This window comes from Solanum stenotomum, chromosome 5 (genome assembly GCF_019186545.1).
Source record: "Solanum stenotomum isolate F172 chromosome 5, ASM1918654v1, whole genome shotgun sequence".
Taxonomy (NCBI): Eukaryota; Viridiplantae; Streptophyta; class Magnoliopsida; order Solanales; family Solanaceae; genus Solanum; species Solanum stenotomum.
In genome coordinates this window covers 39,055,335-39,076,084 of record NC_064286.1, presented here as the reverse complement: position 1 = coordinate 39,076,084, position 20,750 = coordinate 39,055,335, and the positions used below count along the sequence as shown (strand labels likewise).

At 33.4% G+C, this 20,750-nt stretch overlaps 1 protein-coding gene across 1 annotated transcript; it reads left to right on the top strand.

The window, feature by feature from the left end:
- Positions 1-6,632: 6,632 nt before the first annotated feature.
- Positions 6,633-7,160, top strand: LOC125863941 (uncharacterized). The gene has a single exon (XM_049543906.1). The coding sequence runs from the start codon at positions 6,633-6,635 to the stop codon at positions 7,158-7,160; it is 528 nt and encodes a 175-aa protein (XP_049399863.1).
- Positions 7,161-20,750: the final 13,590 nt, after the last annotated feature.

Below are 20,750 nucleotides of genomic sequence, written 5' to 3'. Positions count from 1 at the left end.
AGTGCTAAAATTCTGCAGCACAAACGAGCAAGTAGCAGATATATTTACGAAGTCTCTTCCTCATGCTAAGCAAGTATATTTCAGGTTGCAATTGGGAGTGTGATTTCAAATCAAGGGGAAGTGTTTGTTGACTCATTCAAAAGTTAAGTGCTATTAGTGGCAACACTTTTAGGAGTCTTTAATATTCCCAGTTTACAAGCTCCAGGAGTCCTAATTAGTTTATGTTAGTCAGTTAGTAGGTCATGCGTTAGTGCTAAACCAGTGCCCTATAATTTCTCTAGGTTTTTTGCTTTCCAAGTACTATTTAAAACTTGTATCGCTGTTTTCTGAAGCATAAGAAAAGATTAAGTTTTTCTCGCTGTTTCTTAATATCTTAGTCAAGTAGTTATTCATCTCTTTTGCCAATAAGAAAGAGACAAATGATCATCAAATGACACAAACATTTCATTTACTCACATCAGCATGATCGCGTTTACGTTCGTGTGATTTCAATTCAAAAAAAATTAACAGTTATTTTTTCTATATTTTTGAAGCCATAGGAATATGTTGTTTCACTTGGTGAAGAGAGCAGAACACAAACATTTGCTCCGAACATAGTTGAAAGCTTATCCACTTTTTTTGAACAACGAGGTAATTTTTCCTTTGCGAGAAAGTAGCAGTGCACACTTCTTCTGAATCAATCAACTCCATTTCACTCTTTTGCTTACCCCTGATTGTCCTTTTTTCCATTGCTAAAGAAAATAATTAAAGAAGAAAATTAGAGTTGTTTTGGTTGAATAAGCCTGAATACTTGAACAACTTCAAGAGGAACGCAAGGGTAATTTATAGTAGGTGCAAGAGTCTATTTGTCACTTGTATTGTCATATTATTTAATGTTTTAATATTATGGGTCTATTTGTTATGTGTATTGTCACATTATTTAATGTTTTCATATTATGAGTCTATTTTTCATGTGTATTATCACATTATTTCATATTTTTGTATTGTAAGTCTATCTATCATGAGTATTTTCACGTTAATTTAATATTTTAATATTATGTGAATCTATTACTAGATTTGCATATATATTGTTATATTGGGAAGACAAACTTGAAACAACATAAAGTTATCTATGTGTGATCTATATGTCACTGGCTTGAGCCATGAAAGAAGTCACTAATGCTTGCACTAGAGTAAAAATTAATCCAAATGGTTCTTTCGCGAGACTTCAAGCCAGACTTCTGGCTAAAGAATATGCTCAGACTTATGGGGTGGATTACTCCGACACTTTCTCTCCGGTAGCCAAGCTCACCTTCGTCCACTTGTTTATTTCATTGACTGCTTCTCAAGATTGGCTTTACATTAGTTGGATAGCAAGAATGTGTTTAGTCACGGTAATCTCCGTGATGAGGTATATATATGGAACAACCACTTGGAGTTGTTGATCAGTGGGAGTACATAGAAGTTTTTCATATGAGGAAATCTTTATATGGTCAGAGTCCTTGAGCTTGGTTTGAAATATTTAGCAATGTAATTCAAGAATTTGTGTTGAAAAAGAGCAAGTGTGAACATTTAGTATTCTACGGACAATCAACTACTTGTATTATTCTTTTAGTTGTCTATGTTGATGATATTGTTATTATACGAGATGATTGTATATGAATTTCTACTCTGAAGAAGTTTTTTCATGCCAAGTTTATACCAACGACTTGTGGAAGCTGAAATACTTCTTGGGTGTAGAAGTAGCAAGAAGCAAGAAAGGGTTTTTTTTGTCCCAAAGAAAATGTGTACTTCACTTAATTGCAGAAACCGAAAAGTTGGGAGTTAAACCATGTGGCACACCAATATATTCTAATGTACATCTTACTAAGGATGGTGCTGATCCATCTGATGATCCAGAAAAATATAGAATGTTAGTTGGGAAACTGAACTATCTCACTGTGACCCATCCATATATTGCCTATGAAGTCAGTATTGTCAGTCAATTCATGTTTGTACCAACAGTCAAACACTAGGCAGCCTTGAAACAAATCTTGTGCTATTTGAAAGGAGCTCATGGCCTTGGCATATTGTATAGTGATTACAAGGATACTCATGTTGAGTGTTTTGTAGATGTTGATTGGGCTGGATGAAGAATGATAGAAGATCTACTACTAGCTATTTGTATATTTGTTTGTGGAAATTTGGTATCCTTGAAGAGTAAGAAACAAAATGTTGTATCTCGATCTAGTACAAAATCCGAGTATAGAGCTATGGCTCAATCCACCTGTGAAAAATTATAGTTACATCACCTTTTAACTGAGATTGGGTTGAGCCTTCTTCTCCAGCAAAACTTTTGTGTGATAATCAAGCTGCTCTGCACCTTGCCTCAAGTCCAGAGTATCATGAACAGACTAAACAAATTGAAGTTGACTGTAACTTTATCCATGAGAAGATTTAAGAGAACTTATTTTTCACTTTATATGTGAAGACTGGGTGGAAATTGGGTGATATATTTACGAAGGCTTTAAGTAAAAATCATGTGGAATATCTTTTTAACAAGTTGAACTTGATTAATATCTATGCTCCAACTTCAGGGGGACTGCTGCGAATGCACATAGACAAGTCTACATATATTATACATTGCACTATCATAGGTCCAGAATATGTAGAGATATTTAGGGATTTTTATTTTATTTTATTTCCTTACATATTTTTACTTGTACACCTACAAATAACTGTTATTCTTGCAATAATACAACAAGGAAATTGGTCCATTGTCTCTGTGTTTTACAGTTAAGTAACAAGGTCTTTTTCATTTGCGAGAAAGTAGCAGCGCACACTTCTTTGAATTCAATAAACTCCATTTCAATATTTTTTTTACCTCTGTTGGTCCTCTTTTTGATTGCAAAATAAAATAATTAAAGAAGAAAATAAGAAGATGTTTAGGTTGAATAAGCCTGAATGCCTGAGCAACTTTGAAGGAACGCTAGAGTAATTCATAGTAGGTGCAAGAGTCTATTGTCATGTGTATTGTCACACTATTTAATATTTTCATATTATGAGTCTACTAGTTCTGGAAACATGCTTTGCACATTTATCCCAAATACTTAATCTAAACATATTGTAAATGATAAATTTGGTACACTATATGATAGGACATAATTACCAGAAAATAAAAGATTGTAATATAGAACAGAATGGAATTTGACTAATTCATGATTCAACTAAAAACTTGAAGCACAACCTCGTGTCTGATTTCACTGCTACATTAAAATGCACTATAATAAACTCTATAGTTTTCGGTTTGGCATAACAAACAAGGAAATGTGATCTCATAAAATTTACATAGAATATGAAAAAACTCCATAATAGTTAATGGTTTGAGAAGAAAATGAACAAAGAAAATAAAAGTAGAACCGACAGATGAGGATAAATTGTTACATACCTATTGAATTTCTGTCATCCAAGGATGAAAGCATGCCATATTCTTGATAATAATTTATAGGAAAAAGGTAGAAGTACCTCCCTAGACTATGACCCAAATCCTAGAGACACATCTTAACTAAACTAAGGTCCTATTATCCCCCTGAACTCATTTTTTTTGTAATTTTGTACACCTTTTTAGCTTACGTGGCATCCAAATATATCCCACACGCCTCAACTGCGTGGAGTCACGGGGTGTTTCACATAAGCCAAAAGGTGTACAATATTATATATAAAATGAGTTCAGGGGGTAAATAGGACCTTAGTTTAGTTAAAGTGTGTCTCTGGAATTTGGTCAGTCTAGGGGGGTACTTGTGCCTTCTCCCTAATTTATATAAGATATTTAATGAGCAAAATTAAATATAAATTCATCATTAGTGTTAATTGTCACTTCCTCTGTCCAACAAAAGTTGTCTACTATTAACTTGACACACCCCTTAAGAAACAATAAATAATAAGGGTAATATTACTATCGTACCCTTTGACTTTATTAAAATTAATGCTTTGAAAAATGTGTTAGATGATAAATAGTATTTAATAGAAAGGGTAAAATAGACTCAAAGGGTAAATTATATCTTGATTTTCAAAATTGGACAAGTATTGTTGGACAACTATTTTTAGTATAGTGGACAACTATTGTTGGACGGAGGGAGTACTAAATGGTGGAAAACAAAATGTTAGACAATATTTAGCAATTATTAAATATTTAATAGATTTTCATTAAGTTAAATAACTACTAGTTTTTCTTTAATTAATTGTCTATATTCATCAGAAATGTGAGAAGTTTTGCATGTTATTAACATATATCATTCTTATTATTAGGGTAAACTAAATACATGATTGGAAGAAATATGTTAAAGGAAAAAATCAACTTGCAATACAATGATTTTATTCAAAAGTTAACCAATAAATTAACTAAAGTTATAGTCATTTTTTTTTTTACATATTAATCATATATTATTAACTGGTCACTATGTAATTTAATGCTTTAAAAAATGTGTTAGATGATAAATAGTATTTAATAGAAAGAGTAAAATAGACGCAAAAGGTAAATTATCTCTTGATTTTCTAAATTGGACAAGTATTGTTGGGCAACTATTTTTAGTATAGTGGAAACAATCGTTGGACGGAGGGAGTACTACATGGTTGGATAACAAAATATTTGACAACGTTTAGCAATTATTTAATATTTAATAGAATTTCATTAAGTTACATAACTATTAATTTTTCTTTAATTAATTGTATATATTCATCAGAAATGTGAGAAGTTTTGCATGTTATTAACAAATATCATTCTTATTATTAGGGTAAACTAAATTCATGATTGGAAGAACTATGTTAAAAGAAAAATTCAACTTGCAGTAAAATGATATTATTCAAAAGTTAATCAATAAATTAACCATAGTCATTTTCAATTTTTTTTTACATATTAATCATATGTTATTAACTGGTCACTGTGTAACTTACAAATTGAATATGGTCAATTTTTGACTTTCTAGCTTGCAATTAAGTTAGGAGGTGAAAAGAATGTGGAATATTTTTAATAATTAATATTTGACTTGTTCGATATTTCATAATATTTTGAATTAGAATAGGGGTAAAATGATATTTCAGCTTGTAACTTTGTGGCTTTCCACTTTTAGTGTAATATGATTTTATTACGTGTATTATCACATTATTTAATGTTTTCATGTTACAAGTCTAATTGTCATGTGTTTTTCATATTATTTAATGTTTTTGTATTATGAGTCTATTCATCAGTATTTTTACGTTTATTTAATATTTCATATAATATGAATCTATTACTAGATTTACATAGATATTGCTATAGCGGGAGGAGATCCTTGAAACAACATAAAGTTATCTATGTGTGACCTATATGTTTTGACCAATGAAAGAAGTCACTAATGTTTGCACTAGGGTAGGCTATTTACATCACACCCCTTGGCGTCAGGCCTTTCCCAGGACCCCATTAACACGGAATGACATTCCTTAAAAGACTTCCTTATGGGGGACAAAAAATCAGGACCACTATATTTGGGGGACAACTTGTGAAATTTTCTGAAGTTCGATGACATATTTGAGCCTTTTCTCTTTAATAAATGACCTTTTTAAAAAAATCTCTTACATGTTTTACGTACCTTTCAGGAAACAGTCTAATGATCCCTTTTGAGCAACCTGATAATCGTATGAGAAATGTCTAACTACGATCTAAAATTATGTAAGTTATTACAAACATCAGACAATAGCATATTATGGTGTATCTAAAGTTGAGAAATATATGAACAAACATTATAGCCAATCTAATATTATCCCGGAGGATAATTTCTTAAGGGTTATATTTTGGGTAAAGTTCACATAAGAACAAAATGTAAATGGTAATTTATTTGCTAAATAACTCAAATAAATAAGAAAAAATGACATAAATAGCCGTTTATCACAATAATGACCCACAAATATATACTCTCACCAGTTTCATGCCATCAAGCGCTGAAGAACTAGCCTACAAAGTTAACAACACATCAAGAGTAAAGACTCAAAAGCTGATAGAGATAGGCCCTCCCCTGATATTCGATCCGAATACCGTGAGGCAAATCAGGAAAGAGATTACCTAGGAAGAACATACTTTTGGAAGTTGCGGATTCCATTTAGGAAGTTGAGTACTGATGACTATTCTCTATCCATCGTGAAATTGATCAAAGTCAATTTTCAAATAATTTTCTAAGGTTCTTGATTAACGACCTAGTCCTATGATTGGAATATGTGGATTCTCAATTTTTTGTCTGCTTTTCTGTACTTGTATTTGCAAGAAAAGATTCGCTGATACTTGTGCAAATGATTCAAGAATTAGTACCAAAAGTTGGATTTGCCCATTTAGTTACTTTACCATGTAAAAAATTCTACACCATCGATGGATATTAGCTAAACTCATATTTCTATCCACATTTCACATAAGATAACAATCTTGGAATTATTATCCTGAATTTAAATGCCAAAATGACACACTTTTCCTATTTTATAACTCTTCTTTGAAATAAGTTTAAAATTTAAAAATAGTAATAATTTTCTCTGGTTCCCGCTCAAAGTTGGAATAGAAAACCTAATTTGTGTCTTTATAAGGTGTTACTGCCTCTCTCTTTTTCAGTGTTTTATTTTCTTAAAAATTGTATCCTTCCTTGGTTTCTGCGATGGCAGATCAAAGGCCTTTGCTTAGCTTGAAGAAGACATTCTTTTACAATTCTTTTCCATCAAAAGCTAAAGAAGAAGCTTGCAAAGTTAACAACACTCCACACGCAATGACTCGAGAACTAGTGGAGATAAGGTACTTGTACCCTGCCCCAAAAATCGATTTGCAAAACCCATGGCAGATCAAGAAAAAGATTACCCATGACAAGATCGTTGTTGGAATGCTGATGATTCCATTTTTTGAGATGTTTGAGTGCATCTTTCGATACTGGACTTTGGAAATGGCCAAAACTTTGGAGAATGGTTGTATTGTGTGTGTTGACATGTGGGATGTAACTGAGAGGAATGTCTCTAAGAAGTATGAAGGTGGAAGTGTTTGGCTAAGGAAGGTGTACAATGATGATTTTTCTCTTTGGTGCATCGAATTGTACAATGATCGCGGATTGGGCGATGGTGATGAAATTAGGCTTTATTGGGATCCTAGATTTTCCTGTTTAGTGTTCAAATTGCTTTCTCAGGTTGGCTCTTAGTGGAAAGGTCCAATAATTTAGGACCAAAAACAACATAATATCATAGTCTTTGGTTTAGTATTACTCTTTCATGTAATTGTAATAGCTGAAGACATAATCATGAAATTGGAATTTTTGAAGTTCCCAATTTAGTCTGCGCAATTCCCTTTTCGCACTTGTGTTTTCATTCCCTATTATTATAGTGTTCTTTGAAGTTTTTATAATAGTTTAGATAGTTGTGATGCTCTTTGTCAACCTAGAAATAAGCTTAATGTGAGAAATAAGTTGATATACTCACAAAAAATGCCTGGAAATAAGGACCTAATTAACATGACCTAATTAAGGACCCCATTTTGGCATACCCTCATTAATATAAGATTACCCCCTTAATCATCAGAGCTGAATCTTTAAGTTGATGGATTTTGTACAATAGAGTGCAGTAAATAAGATATCTATAGAAAGTAAGAGTACAAAGTATTAGGGCATGTTTGTATAAAGGAATGTGATTTCTAAATTGAACAGAGATGCTTTAAGTTAAGACAACTAATTTTTAACAATTTAGGGTCTAAAATCTTTTAATCATCTGACTGAAAGCTTTTGCATTAGCACAAGAACAATGCTACATTCATTCAAGTCTTTGTTTCCATTTTTCTGCATAATCAAAGTTGCTCGCTGCTCAAGTGTTTATGAAAATCCTAGCTAATAACTAGAACAGAAGAAGGATAGAAGAAGAAAGGCAACTTCAACTCTTGAAATGTCAGTAGAGAAAACTATATATCCATAACAGTAGAGTCCAAACCTTAAATAAGGGAAAAAAAAGCTTAATTCCTGTGACAACTCAAGCTGTTTGTTCTTGAAAGGTCTTAAAGAAAGCACATTCTATTTTAGTCCATACGTTTTTTGCATCTTTACTTGAATTGATCAAGGATCGCGAATTGGGTGTTGGTGATGGAATTGGGTTATATCGACATCCTAGTTTATTATCAAGGTTTATTTTCAAATTATTTTCTAAGATTTATTAATCAAGAATTAGGCCTGTACTTTCTCTTTCCTACTTGTGATTGGAATATCTAGATTCTCTAATTTTTGCTAGCTTTTCTGTACTTGTATTAGCAAGAAAAGTTTGGCTGACAGTTGTGTAAACGATTTAAGAATTAGGACCAATAAGTTGTTGTATATGGAGTATGAATATATGATGATTTTGCAGATACCCAAATTTTGTCTTCTTAATCTGCTCTTTTGTCTTGGGATTAAGAGTTAAGAAAAGATTTCTGGCACAATCTGTTATTCGATAAGAGATGAGTGGTTATACAATTCAATTCTTCTGTTCTCTCCCTATGAAATATCTCGTCCCTCAATGCATGGTTATACAATCTTGAATGTCATGCCTGAATAGCTAAGAATTGAATTAAAATAAACAAAGAACGGATAATTAGAGATGGTTGTACAATTTTGAGTGTCTTGTGATAACTCGAGCTATTTGATCACAATTTTTCCAAAACATTTTGTACTATCGTTCTTGAAAGGTCTTACAACAAGCACATTCTTTCTCAGTTTGTATAATTCTTTTGATAGAACCTTTTTTGCATTTTTACTTGAATTTGTTGTTATCATCGATCGTCCTCACATCTCGATTTTGCTAATCTGAACTTGTTTTGTACTTGAATCCTAGTAACCAAGTGTCTGCATTACCATTAGTCATTGTAGTTCACCTTGTTGGAAAGAAAAAAGGAAGTAAATGAGAAAGTGAACAGAAATATAGGGCAAAAAACATAAGTAAAAGCTACTGCAATGTTTTTTTTTTTTTTCTGATTAATAATGGAAGCAACAAGTCTGCCTATAAATAGGCTTACTGTAAAACAAAAAATGCTAAAATCTAGGTCCACTAAACCACTAACTACTAATTAGATATTAATCTGCCACAGTATCTAAATATGCTTAGATAAAGGAAACTAACTAACAAACTCCTAAAGACTTGGTCAAGTATCTGAATCACTTTTCAACACTTTCCCTTGATTCAAAACAACAAACTCCAAGTTGACTTCTGTAGAACTTGTGCTTTGCTTGCGGAAGTGACTACGTGAAGATGTTTGCTTCTTGCTCATTTGTATCACAAGACTTCAAAGTAATTTCTCCAGTAGTTACAAGACCTCTAATATAGTGATCGTGAATATCAATGTGCTTTGTTCTGCTGTGAAATGTTGGCTTCTTGGTCATCGCAATAGCAAATATATTGTCACAAAAAATCTCAGTTGCACCAGTTGGTTTCTGATTAAAATCTACAACAAGTCTCCTTAACCAAACTACTTGACAAGCTGCAGAGGTTGCTGCAATATATTCAGCCTCTGAAGTTAATAAAACGACCACTTCTTGCTTCTTTGAACTCCATGAAACAGCTCCAGATCCAAGATTAAACAAGAAAACAGATGTGCTCCTTCGATCATCAATGCTTCCTGCGTAGTCACTATCAATAAAGCCAGTTGATGTGAAATTTTTTACCTTAGAATACCAAATTCCATAGCGATATATCTTAGTACTCTCTTTGCAGCTCCAGGGTGAAGCTTTCTTGGATTGTGCATAAATCTCAATATAACGCCAATAGAGAAAGCAATATCTGATCTTGTATGAGACAAGTAATTCAAACCACCAACCAGACTTCTAAAATAAGTTGCATTTGCCATTTCAAAACCATCATCACAACACAACTTCTCATTAATATTCATTGGTGTAACATCAACTTTACAATTTACCATGGTAAACGTTTTCAAAAGATCTGTCGCATATTTTCTTTGTGAAAGAAATATGCCTTCGATTCCCTGTTTCACCTCAAAACCAAGAAAATAATGCAGCATGCCCAAATCAGACATCTCAAAATTCTTCATCATGCAGTCCTTAAAATCAGTGATCATAGACTCATTCGAACCCATATATATCATATCATTAACGTAAAGACATACCACCAAAAAATCATTTTTACCTTCTCATTTTACATAAAGAGTAGGCTCATTGTTACTCCTTTCAAAACCATTCTCATGGAAATATGAATCAATATTGAAGTACCATGCCCGTGGCGCTTGCTTTAAGCCATAGAGTGCCTTTTTTAACCTGTAGACCTTATCTTGTTTGCCATTTACTACAAAACCTTCAAGTTGTGAGACATAGACTTCCTCTTCCAAATCACCATTTTAAAAGGCAGATTTAGCATTGAATTGGTAAACTGTCCAACTTAAATTAGCAGCCAAGGCTAAAAAATTTCTCATAGTTTCAAAGAGAGCAACATGAGAAAAAGTTTCTTCGAAGTCAATACGTTGTTGCTGGGAATAGCCTTTTGCGACGAGCCTTGCCATATGTTTTTGGATGCTGCCATCAATATGATACTTGGTTCTAAACACCTATTTGAACCCAATAGTTTTCTTTCCTTCAGGCAAATTTACTAAGTCCCATGTCTGATTCTTTTGAATAACCATCAACTCTTCTTCCATAGCCTTGCTCCATTTATCCTCTTTTTCAGTATCTTCAAAGAGGATAGGATCTGAAACAACTAAAGCAAAGGTACAAGATGTACTGTTATCATATCTAGGATTTTGTTTCCAATCTCTTGTTGATCTTCTTAATGGAGTTGGCTTAGCGGATGGTTTTTCGAATAGTGGAGAAGTTTTTGGTGCAATTGATGAGGTAGTCGATGGACCAGCCAAAAAAGGATCTGCTACATACTCTTGATCAATAATATTGTCAGAAGGCAACAATTGAATGTTTGAACTTTCATTTGTGGAATTAAAATTCCAACTTGCATCTTCATTAAACATCATTTCTATTGAATGTAATCTTACCATTCACTAGATTATATAACTTATAAGCCTAGGATTGTGTGCTATATCCAACAAAAATACATTTTTCACATTTTTCATCAAGTTTGTGTTGAGCTTGTGAATTTATCAAGGCATAAGCTATACAACCAAATACACGTAAGTGGCTTACCTTGGGCCTGTTACCTCTCCAAGCTTCATACGGTGTTTGATTGAACATTTCCTTAGTGGGAGAAATATTCAACAAATAGACAGCAGTGGCAACAACTTTAGTATACCTCTACCTTCCGTCATTCTTATGCCCATCTCGACAACTGTGTGGTTCTTTCGCTCTGCTACACCATTTTGCTCTGGTGTATAAGGTGCTATGAGTTCTCTGTGTATTCCATTTTCCTAACAAAAGGAACTGAATTCTTTTGACATAAACTCACCACATATATCTGTTTGAAGTGTTTCGAGTCTACATCCACTTTGCCTCTCAACAAAAGATTTAAATTTCTTGAAATTGTCAAAAGTTTTAGATTTAAATTTCAAGAAATATATCCAACTCATACGACTATAATCATCAGGTAAAAACAGAAAGTATCGGCTTCCCCATAAGGACTCAATACTCATAGGACCACACAAATTATCATGTACTAACTCAAGAAAAACAGAAGCTCTCCAAGACTTGCTTACAAGAAAACATTTTTACTTTGTTTTCCATAAACACAACTTTCACAAAAATCAAGATTCTCAATTTTTGGCAACCCAAAAACCATTTCCTTTTGACTCAATAACTTCAATCCATTAACATTTAAATGCCCATAACGTAAATGCCATAGTCTGGTTTCATTATCTCCACTAGCTACCATAGTACACCTCTCAACCATTGAAACTTCTAAAGGAAACATTTTATTGTTAGCCATTGGAACTTTAGCAATGATTTTCTCAGATTTCTTATTTTTAATAGTGCAAACACCATCGTCATAGAAAATTGAGTATCCGCTAATCATTAGTTGTCCAATGCTAAGCAAATTATGAGATAGACTACGTACAAACATCACATCTTGTATAATCTTAGCATTACCTTGGCTGGTCATAATGCTAACTGTACCTCTACCTTCAACCTGAATCTTCTTGTTGTCTCCTAGCCTTACATCTGATTTTTTTGACTCATCGAGCTCCTTGAACAATGATCTTGTTCCAGACATATGATTGGAACAACCACTGTCCAAAAACCAAAAATCGTTAAGAGTTTATTTTTCACAATAAAGGGCCATGAACAACTTATTGTCATCATCATTTTCTTCTACAAAGCTAGCTTGGTTATTCTCATTCCTCTGTTTTTGCCAATAATAAGCTTCTTTATAACCTGATTTTTTGTAGTAGTTGCATAGAAACGTCTTAGTCTGCTTCTCTTCATTTAATCCTCCTCTATCTCGATTTATTCCTTGGCCCCTTCCACGACCTCTTCCTCGAAAACCACCTCTGCCTCTTCCACGATTTGCAAGTTTTTCTAGCTTATCTTTCTGATGAATGGACTCCCCCTTCACCTGAAATGCCTTTTCTTCATTTTTTTCATGCGATCTTAGGAGCCTCTGTTCATGAGCTTGCAAAGAACTCATTAGTTCATCCAAAGTAAAATTAGCTAAGTCATGAGATTCCTCAATCGTAGCAACAATATGTTCAAACTTTGGAGTAAGACTCCTTAAAACTTTTGCTACAACAATTTCTTCAGATATGTTTTCACCATAAGACTTCATTTGATTAACAAGAGAAGAAACTCTAGACAAATAAGTTTGAACAAATTCATTACTTTTCATAGAAAGAGTTTCAAAGTCACGACGGTCAGTCTGTAATTTTACCATAATCACCTTAGATGAACCTTGAAATTCCTTCTTCAAAATCTTCCATGCCTACGAAGATGTAGTTGCTGTTGCAATTCTTGAAAGAGTTGTGTCATGGATTGCTTGTTGAATCAGGAATAATGATTTGGCATCCTTCTTTTTTCTCTCTTTCAATTTTTCCATCTCTTCATCATAGTATGATTGCTCCACGAAGCATGCTTCTACCAACTCCCAAACTCCTTGTGATTTAAAAAGAGTTTTCATTTTGATACTCCAAAACTCATACTTTTCACCAGGAAAATTGGCATGAGTTGTTGGGAAGATGATGAAATACCATTTACTGCCATTGTTCCTCACAATTCACTCAACTTCCAGAAAGGAACCTGGCTCTGATAACAGATTCGTTGGAAAGAAAAAAGGGAGTAAAGGAAAAGTGAACAAAAAAATAGGGCAAAAAACAGAAGTAGAAGTTACTGCAATGTTTTTTTTTTCTGATTAATAATGGAAGCAACAAGTCTGCCTATAAATAGGCTTACTGTAAAATAGAAAATACTAAAATCTAGGTCCACTAAACCACTAACTACTAATTAGCAACTAATTTGCCACATTATCTAAACATGCTTAGATAAAGGAAACTAACAAACAAACTCCTGAAGACTTGGTCAAGTATCTGAATCACTTTTCAACACACCTAATAGAATATGCACAATAACATCAAAGAGACATTGTCCATTTTGCTGTTTTATGGGCTAGTGAGAGATTGTTAGTAGTTATAAAGTTATCACAAAAGGCAACATTTAAATGATCATTCTGCCGAAGTTGATATAATCACAACAAATTCCTGGAAATAAGGACTTCATTTCATGCATAAACTCACATGTAGAAGATTACCCAAGCTTGCCTTCTCACATCATATCTGCAACATGTTCCTTAATCATCAGGGCTGAATCTTTAAGTTGATGTCTTCCGTACTCTGTGATTGACTTTAATGAAGAAAAACTGTTTGGGATCTCCACAATACTTCTATTCCTTGTGCATGGGAAAAGATTTCTCTGGGTCTTCTAAACAGAAAAGGTTGAGCTGATATAGTTTTTCTCAAATTCTCTAACTTTGTGTACTCTTATAACACAGTTAGTTCAAATACATAATAATAATCAGTTCTTATATGTTGTAGCTTAGCATGTCTCCAAATACTAGGTGATAGTACACTGTTTGATATGTTATTCACCACCAGAGTTTTTTAGCAAGTATAGAGTTACAAACTTTGTTTCACTAGTTTTCCCCACTGATTGATTTCAGCTTTAAGTCGCAAACAAGAATGGATACCTTCCTGGTAAGTGTTCCAACACGTGCCATAAGAAGGAACAATTTGCCATTCTTTAAAAACTTTTCTAACGGGGGATAAAAAATCAAGAGCACTACATTTAGGGTACACCTTGTGTAATTTTCTGAAGTTCGATAGCGTATTTGAGCATTTTCCCTTTAATAAATGACCTTTTTTAAAAAATTCTCCTAAATGTTTAGGTACTGATATGCCGCAAGTTAAAAAAGCTTATTCTAAGAGACCAAAATAAACAATTAAAAGAATTAATAACTGTCATGAGACAATTATGGGGTGGTACTTTATGTAGAGAAGGGGCAAGGTAGTTAAAAGAGGGTGTTCAGGAAAAGGAAAAGGGAATTCTGGGAGAGCTCTAGCCTCTCAAATGTCTATAAAGGTTGTGATCTAGTTAATCGTAGGTTATGTATTATATAACTAAAATTCATTCATGTCTTAGGATGAAATTTGTGGTATTAGCAGTGTCCTAGTGATTGTATTTTAGATTTCTTGTGTAATATCAATGTATCTGGTGTGAAACATCACTATCTGTTCTTTTATTTACTATTTCAGTAGTAAAGTCTATCAATTTGGTATTAAAGCATCAACTTTTAGGGATGGTGAGTAGAATGGAGAGACGAGTCGAACAAGTGGAGACTAATTTGATAGGAGTAACAAAAGATGTTTGTAAACTGGAAGGATGGTTTTAAGAAATAAGAGTGTATTGCGAGAATTGAAGCACATGGGAGAACCATGATGGCAGAAGCATCCCTTTCTCAAACTAGATTCATCGAAAACTAAGAAGAGGGAAGCGATGTCAACTTGGCTGGAGAAAAAATTTGGAAGAAATTTTGGAAAACACAACTACCAGTTTTTGAAGGAGAGGATCCTTTTGGATGGATTTTCAAAGTGGAACTGCATTTTGGACTAATTGAAATTTCTGAAGCGGAAATATTACAGGCAGTAGGTTTTTGTTTGGAAGAGAAGGCCTTAAATTGCTATTATTGCATAGGGTCTCGATAACCAATGTTAACCTGGGAAAACTTCAAAAGGAGTTGTTGAACCGATTTCATCATTCTCAAAGGATCAATCAGTATGATGTTTTAATGGGGCTAAACCAATATCATCATTCTCAAAGGATCAATCAATATGATGTTTTAATGGGGCTGAAGCACGTTACCACAGTAACCACATTTCGTGAAGAATTTGAAAAGGTGTCAGCATCTAAGCAGGAGGCGTCTGATGGATTGTTATGTGGCGTATTTTTGAATGGGCTAAAATAGGAAATTTGTACTTTATGTAATTTTCTGAATGTCTAGAAAGGTTGTGATATAGTTGATCGTACGTTATGTATTATACAACTAAAATTCATTTATGTCTTAGGGTGTTATTTATGGTATTGGCGGTGTCCTAGTGATTTATTTTGTAATATCAATGTATCTAGTCTGAGATATCAATATGTGTTCCATTATTTACTATTTTAGCAGTAAAGTCGATATGTACCTTTTAGAAACATTATAAGATCCATTTTGAGCAAGTTGATAATCTTATGAGAAAATGTCTGACTATGATCTAAAATTATGTAAGTTATTATTAACATGAGACATTAGCCTATTATGTTGTATCTAAGGTTGAGAAATATATGAGCAGACATTGTAGCGAAAGCTAATATTACCAGGGAGAATAATTTCTCAAGGGTTATATATTCTACAAAGTTCACATAAGGTCAAAATCTAAATTGTAATCTATTTTCTTTAATCAGTGTAATTTAAAAAAAAGGGACACAAAAATAGCCGTTTATCAAAATAATGACCCGCAAATATATACTCTCTTAAGTTTTATACCATCAAATACAGAAGAAGAATCCCGCAAAGTTAACAACACATCATGAGTAAAGACTCAAGATTTAATAGAGATAGGCCCTCCCTTGATATTTGATTCAAATACCGTGAGGCACATCAGGAAAAAATTTACCCAGGAAGAACTCGCTTTTGAAAAGATGCGGATTCCATTTTCTGCGACTTTAAGTACATTCTTTCATACTGGAATTTTGAGCTGGAAAGAAGTTTGGTGAACGGGAACGGGGTGTCTGTTCACTTGTCGGATATAATAGAGAAGAATGACACTAAGAAGTATGAAGAAGAATGACACTAAGAAGTATGAAGATAAAATTTTTACTTTTAGGAAGTTGAGTTATGATGACTTTTTTCTATCCATCGTGAAATTAATCAAGAATCGTGGATTGGGTCACTACATAGAAAATGTGCTTTAGTAGGAAATTAATTAGCAACTGCCACTAAATATGTATTTTTAGAGGCAATTAGCACTCTTTTTATATGTCCCTAAAGGCTTTAGAGACATTGGATCCAATGACACTTAACTATTGCTGGTAAAGACTTTTGCCCTCTTAATTAATGTATCTATTTATTGCCACTAAAAGTTATTTTTGTTGTAGAGGGTGTTGGTGATGAAATTGGCTATATTGGTATCCTGATTTATCAAAGTCAATTTTCAAATTATTTTCTAAGGTTCGTTATTCACAAATTAGGCCTGTATGTTTTCTCATTTGTACTTCTGATTGGAATATCTGGATTCTCAAAATTTTATTATGCTTTTCTGTACTTGTATTTGCAAGATAAAATTGGCTGACAGTTGTGTAATGATTCAAGAACTAAGACCAAAAAAGTTACTTGACCGTTTAAAAATATCTACACCGTCGAGGGATATTAGTTAAGCTCTTATTTTTGTCCACATTATGTAAAATAACAATCTTGGAATTAATAGAAATGATTTTTCTATACATGTTATTGTATTCACAACCAATAGTAGAAGCCCAATGAAGTTTTCCGTTCAAAAATATACCCCAAACATTTAAAATACTCCACTTGGAGGACAACTATGATCAACAATTTTCCAAGAATTACTCATAAGACTATATATTTTGACCCTAAATCGATTATATGTCCTTTCATGTGTGAAATTAAAGAGAATGGCAACTACCTAATAATCATCATGGAACTCACCATATATAAAACCATAACGATAATAAGAAACATATATTAGTCTAGTTTTAAAATCAGGCAATTTCTTGTACTTTCTAAATGATGGATTCCATGGAAACATATTTTTTTTCCCACTGGCAAGACAAGTTAGACAAATCAATCCATTCAGCGAACCCAAAATTTCCAAAAGTTGATAAGATTTTCCATGGGAATATTCAAGTCAAATATCTCTATAATAGAATCATAAAGTAAATATCTAACAAAACAATCCATAAGACAATTGTACACGAGCTTAATAACCCCCATCATAAGACTATGGTGATTGTTTTCCTTGTTACTAAATGATTAACTGATATGAGGTTTGATAAATTTAACTCTAGAGCATAAATCGAGCTAGTATTTTGAAACCGACTTGTATTGCAAGGGGGATTTCACCGGAAGCTTTAAGAAAATTTAAGTGATGAGGTCAAGTGGAAGGCTAGCGATTGTCGAACTCGAGTTTTGCATTGATTTTTTTAAAATTGAGATTGGTTTGTGATCCTTAAAGGGTTATCTCCCTTAGATTCAAATTTTTAAGGGTTCCACTTTTGCATAAGGAGAGAATGATTCCGGCTAAGGTATTATAAACCTCACAAAAAAACTCTTGTTGTTTTTTCTAGAGCCGTCAATATGGGTCAATTCAATCCATCTCATAATTTGATAGGATTGGACTAAAATCTTTGAATCGGACTTGCATTCGAACTTTTTAGCCTTGTTGGGTATTAATTGCCCTGAGTTTCTTACCATAAAATAGGTTTTCCTTTCGGGAAAAGGTTTAGGATTGACTAGTCATTTTCTTGTAAGAAAAGGTGTATGACTTAACTTAATCAACATTCACAATGTAGTCCAAGGGGTTTTGAGAGTTTTGGTTGGAGAGAGAATTTGTGGGACACAAGTGATAAGTTATCACTTGTGTGAACCTCCCATGTATTCCAAGTGCATTGGTTGAGGTTATTTCTTAGTATATTTTACTCTCATATTTATATAGCGGATCGCTCATATCCTTTGTGGAAGTAGGTCGATTGACTGAAGCACGTTAAAGTTTTGTGTCTTATGGTATATTTCTCATTTGTCTTTTTACTCATGGTTATTGTGATTTTCTTTGCTAACTTCCGCATGAAACCTAATTATTTAGGTCCTAACAAGTGGTATTAGATCAAAGTTCAATGATGTAGCCAGGTTTGATTGATCAATGATGGAGCCAGGTCCAATGGTTCAATGATAGAGCCAAGTTCAATGGTTTAATGATTCAATGGTTGAGTCAGGTTAAAAATTGAGTGTCCATCTTGGTGGGTGTAGTTCTAGCTGCAACGTATTTGAAAGTAATGAAGATTTTGTTAGAGAAATTGTTTCAAAGAGGCTCTCTGTGTCGAGACATAGATTGATGGAGGAGATTATGGAGAGGAGATGCAAGTTGATGAAGACTATGTGATGAAGATGGATACATTTATTTTGTTAGAAATACAGGCCAAGGGAGAGATTTTTTGGGTATTAATTGCAGATTTTCCTTTTAGGAAAAGGTTAAGGATTGACAAGTCTTTTTCTGGTAGGAAAAGGTTTATGACTCTATAAATAGAGGTTTATTCTTTCTAACTTAATCAACATTCACAATCTAGTCCTAGAGGTTTTTAGAATTTTGGTTGGGGAGAGAATTTGTGGGACACAAGTGATACATTATCACTTGTGTGAACCTCCCATGTATTCCGAGTGAATTGGTTGAAGTTATTTCTTTCTATTTTTTGTACTCTCATATTTATATAATGGATTGCTCATCTCATTTGTAGGCGTAGGTCGATTGACTGAACCACGTTTAATCTTTGTGTCTTATGGTATATTTCTCGCACTACAACATTTTAGGTCTAAAGCCAGACCAAATCAAGACAACGCTTGTAAAAGTGTAGCCTTAGTTTTTAGCTTTTGACCACGATATTATTAGCAACACTTGTAAAACGTGTTCTTTAGTAGTATAGGCTACACTCTATTAGTGTTGTCACATCATGATATAAATGGCCACACGTATTAATATATATGACTACACTTTTAAAGTGTGCTATTTTTATAATTATAAAACAACTCTTGCCAAGTGTGGCCTTATACTTTATTATATTCCCTCCAACAAATTCAACTCTCCCTCCCATTTTTAATTGGCCAAAAATAAAATTCACAAGCAATAAAAAAATACTCCAAATCCCTAGAAGAGATTCTGGTTGCCCTAGATCTGAAATTTTTCAAGGCTTTTCTAAAAACAAATTTTTGCCCAAATAGCAAGTATTTGTTGAATGTTTTCCATTGAAGATGAGCACTCCAACTGATGATGAGCACTCCAACTGAAGAAGTTCCCGTTGGTCTAAAATCCGCCATTGAAGAAGTTTCTACTCGTCTAAAACATCTACAATCCGCAATTGAAAAAGTTTCTACACATCAAAAAGATCTAAAATCCACCATTGAAGAAATTTCTACTCATCTAAAAGAATCCAATCCACCATTGAAGATGAGCACTCCAACTGAAGAGGTTTCTAGGGAGAAAGAAGGAGTCTCCACTGATCTAAAATCCACTATTGAAGAAGTTTCTAGGGAGAAAGAAGAAGTCTCCACTGATCTAAAATCCAACATTGAAGAATTTTCTACTCATCTAAAAGAATCCAACTACGAGGATTGGATTCCAAATGTTACTAAACTAGTGGAATGCCTCGGTGATTTTTGCGACCAACATTTCCCGTCAAGTATACAACATAAAATCTCTAACATCGAGCACCAAATTGGTTTGTGCATCCAAGTCCTCGAATTAGTTCCTAAAGGTATGGATTATCCAGAAGAATAAAATCACACAAAGTAATGATTTTTGACAAAACAATTGAAGAATGATTTCAAAATACTTCTTTGATTTTTCACTATCTTTTGAGATACGAAAATTCCAAATCGAGCTCTTTTAGCTCCATTCACGATTTTCTCTGTGTTTGTCTCCGACATACAAAAATTCCTTACGCTTTTATCGTTGTTCACCAGGAACAGAGCAATGAAGATGATATCCTAAAGCTTCATCACATCAAAAGGGCTTTTTTGGAATAGAGTTTATCAGGTAAAAATTTCTACCTTTAAAAATCTGAATTTGTTGCACCTGAGTTTATTGCATGGGTGTGGATTTTGATTTTCTTGTGTTTTTGATATTATGGATTCCAGATTGTAGTAGTATTACACCCATCAGTTGATTCTTTGTCGTAGGCAATAGCGATTAATTAAGCATGAGAATTTCTATTTTTCCTTAAATTGATAAGATGATTCGGATTGAAATCGTCCATGAGAATGTAGGTTTTCATGTCATGCTTATTAGTAGTATGTTGTTTCTGCTTTGCCTTTACTAGTTTATGAAACTCAAACTTCTTAATTTGGCTAGAAGGGATTCTGGTTGTAGTAGTATACACCCATCAGATGGTTCTTTGTCATTGGTATTTGTTGATTAATGTTATCCAACTTGCACTACTAAAAAAACTGTGAATACCGACCTAAAAATACCGACCTCCGGAGGTCGGTTTTCCTTGAAATACCGACCTAAAACCGACATCCCAGCTTAGGTCGGAAAAAGCTTGGTCGCTATTCAATACCGACCTCTGGAGGTC

Coding starts and splice junctions, on each gene's coding strand:
- LOC125863941 (XM_049543906.1), top strand. CDS start 6,633: ATGGCAGATCAAAGGCCTTTGCTTAGCTTGAAGAAGACATTCTTTTAC.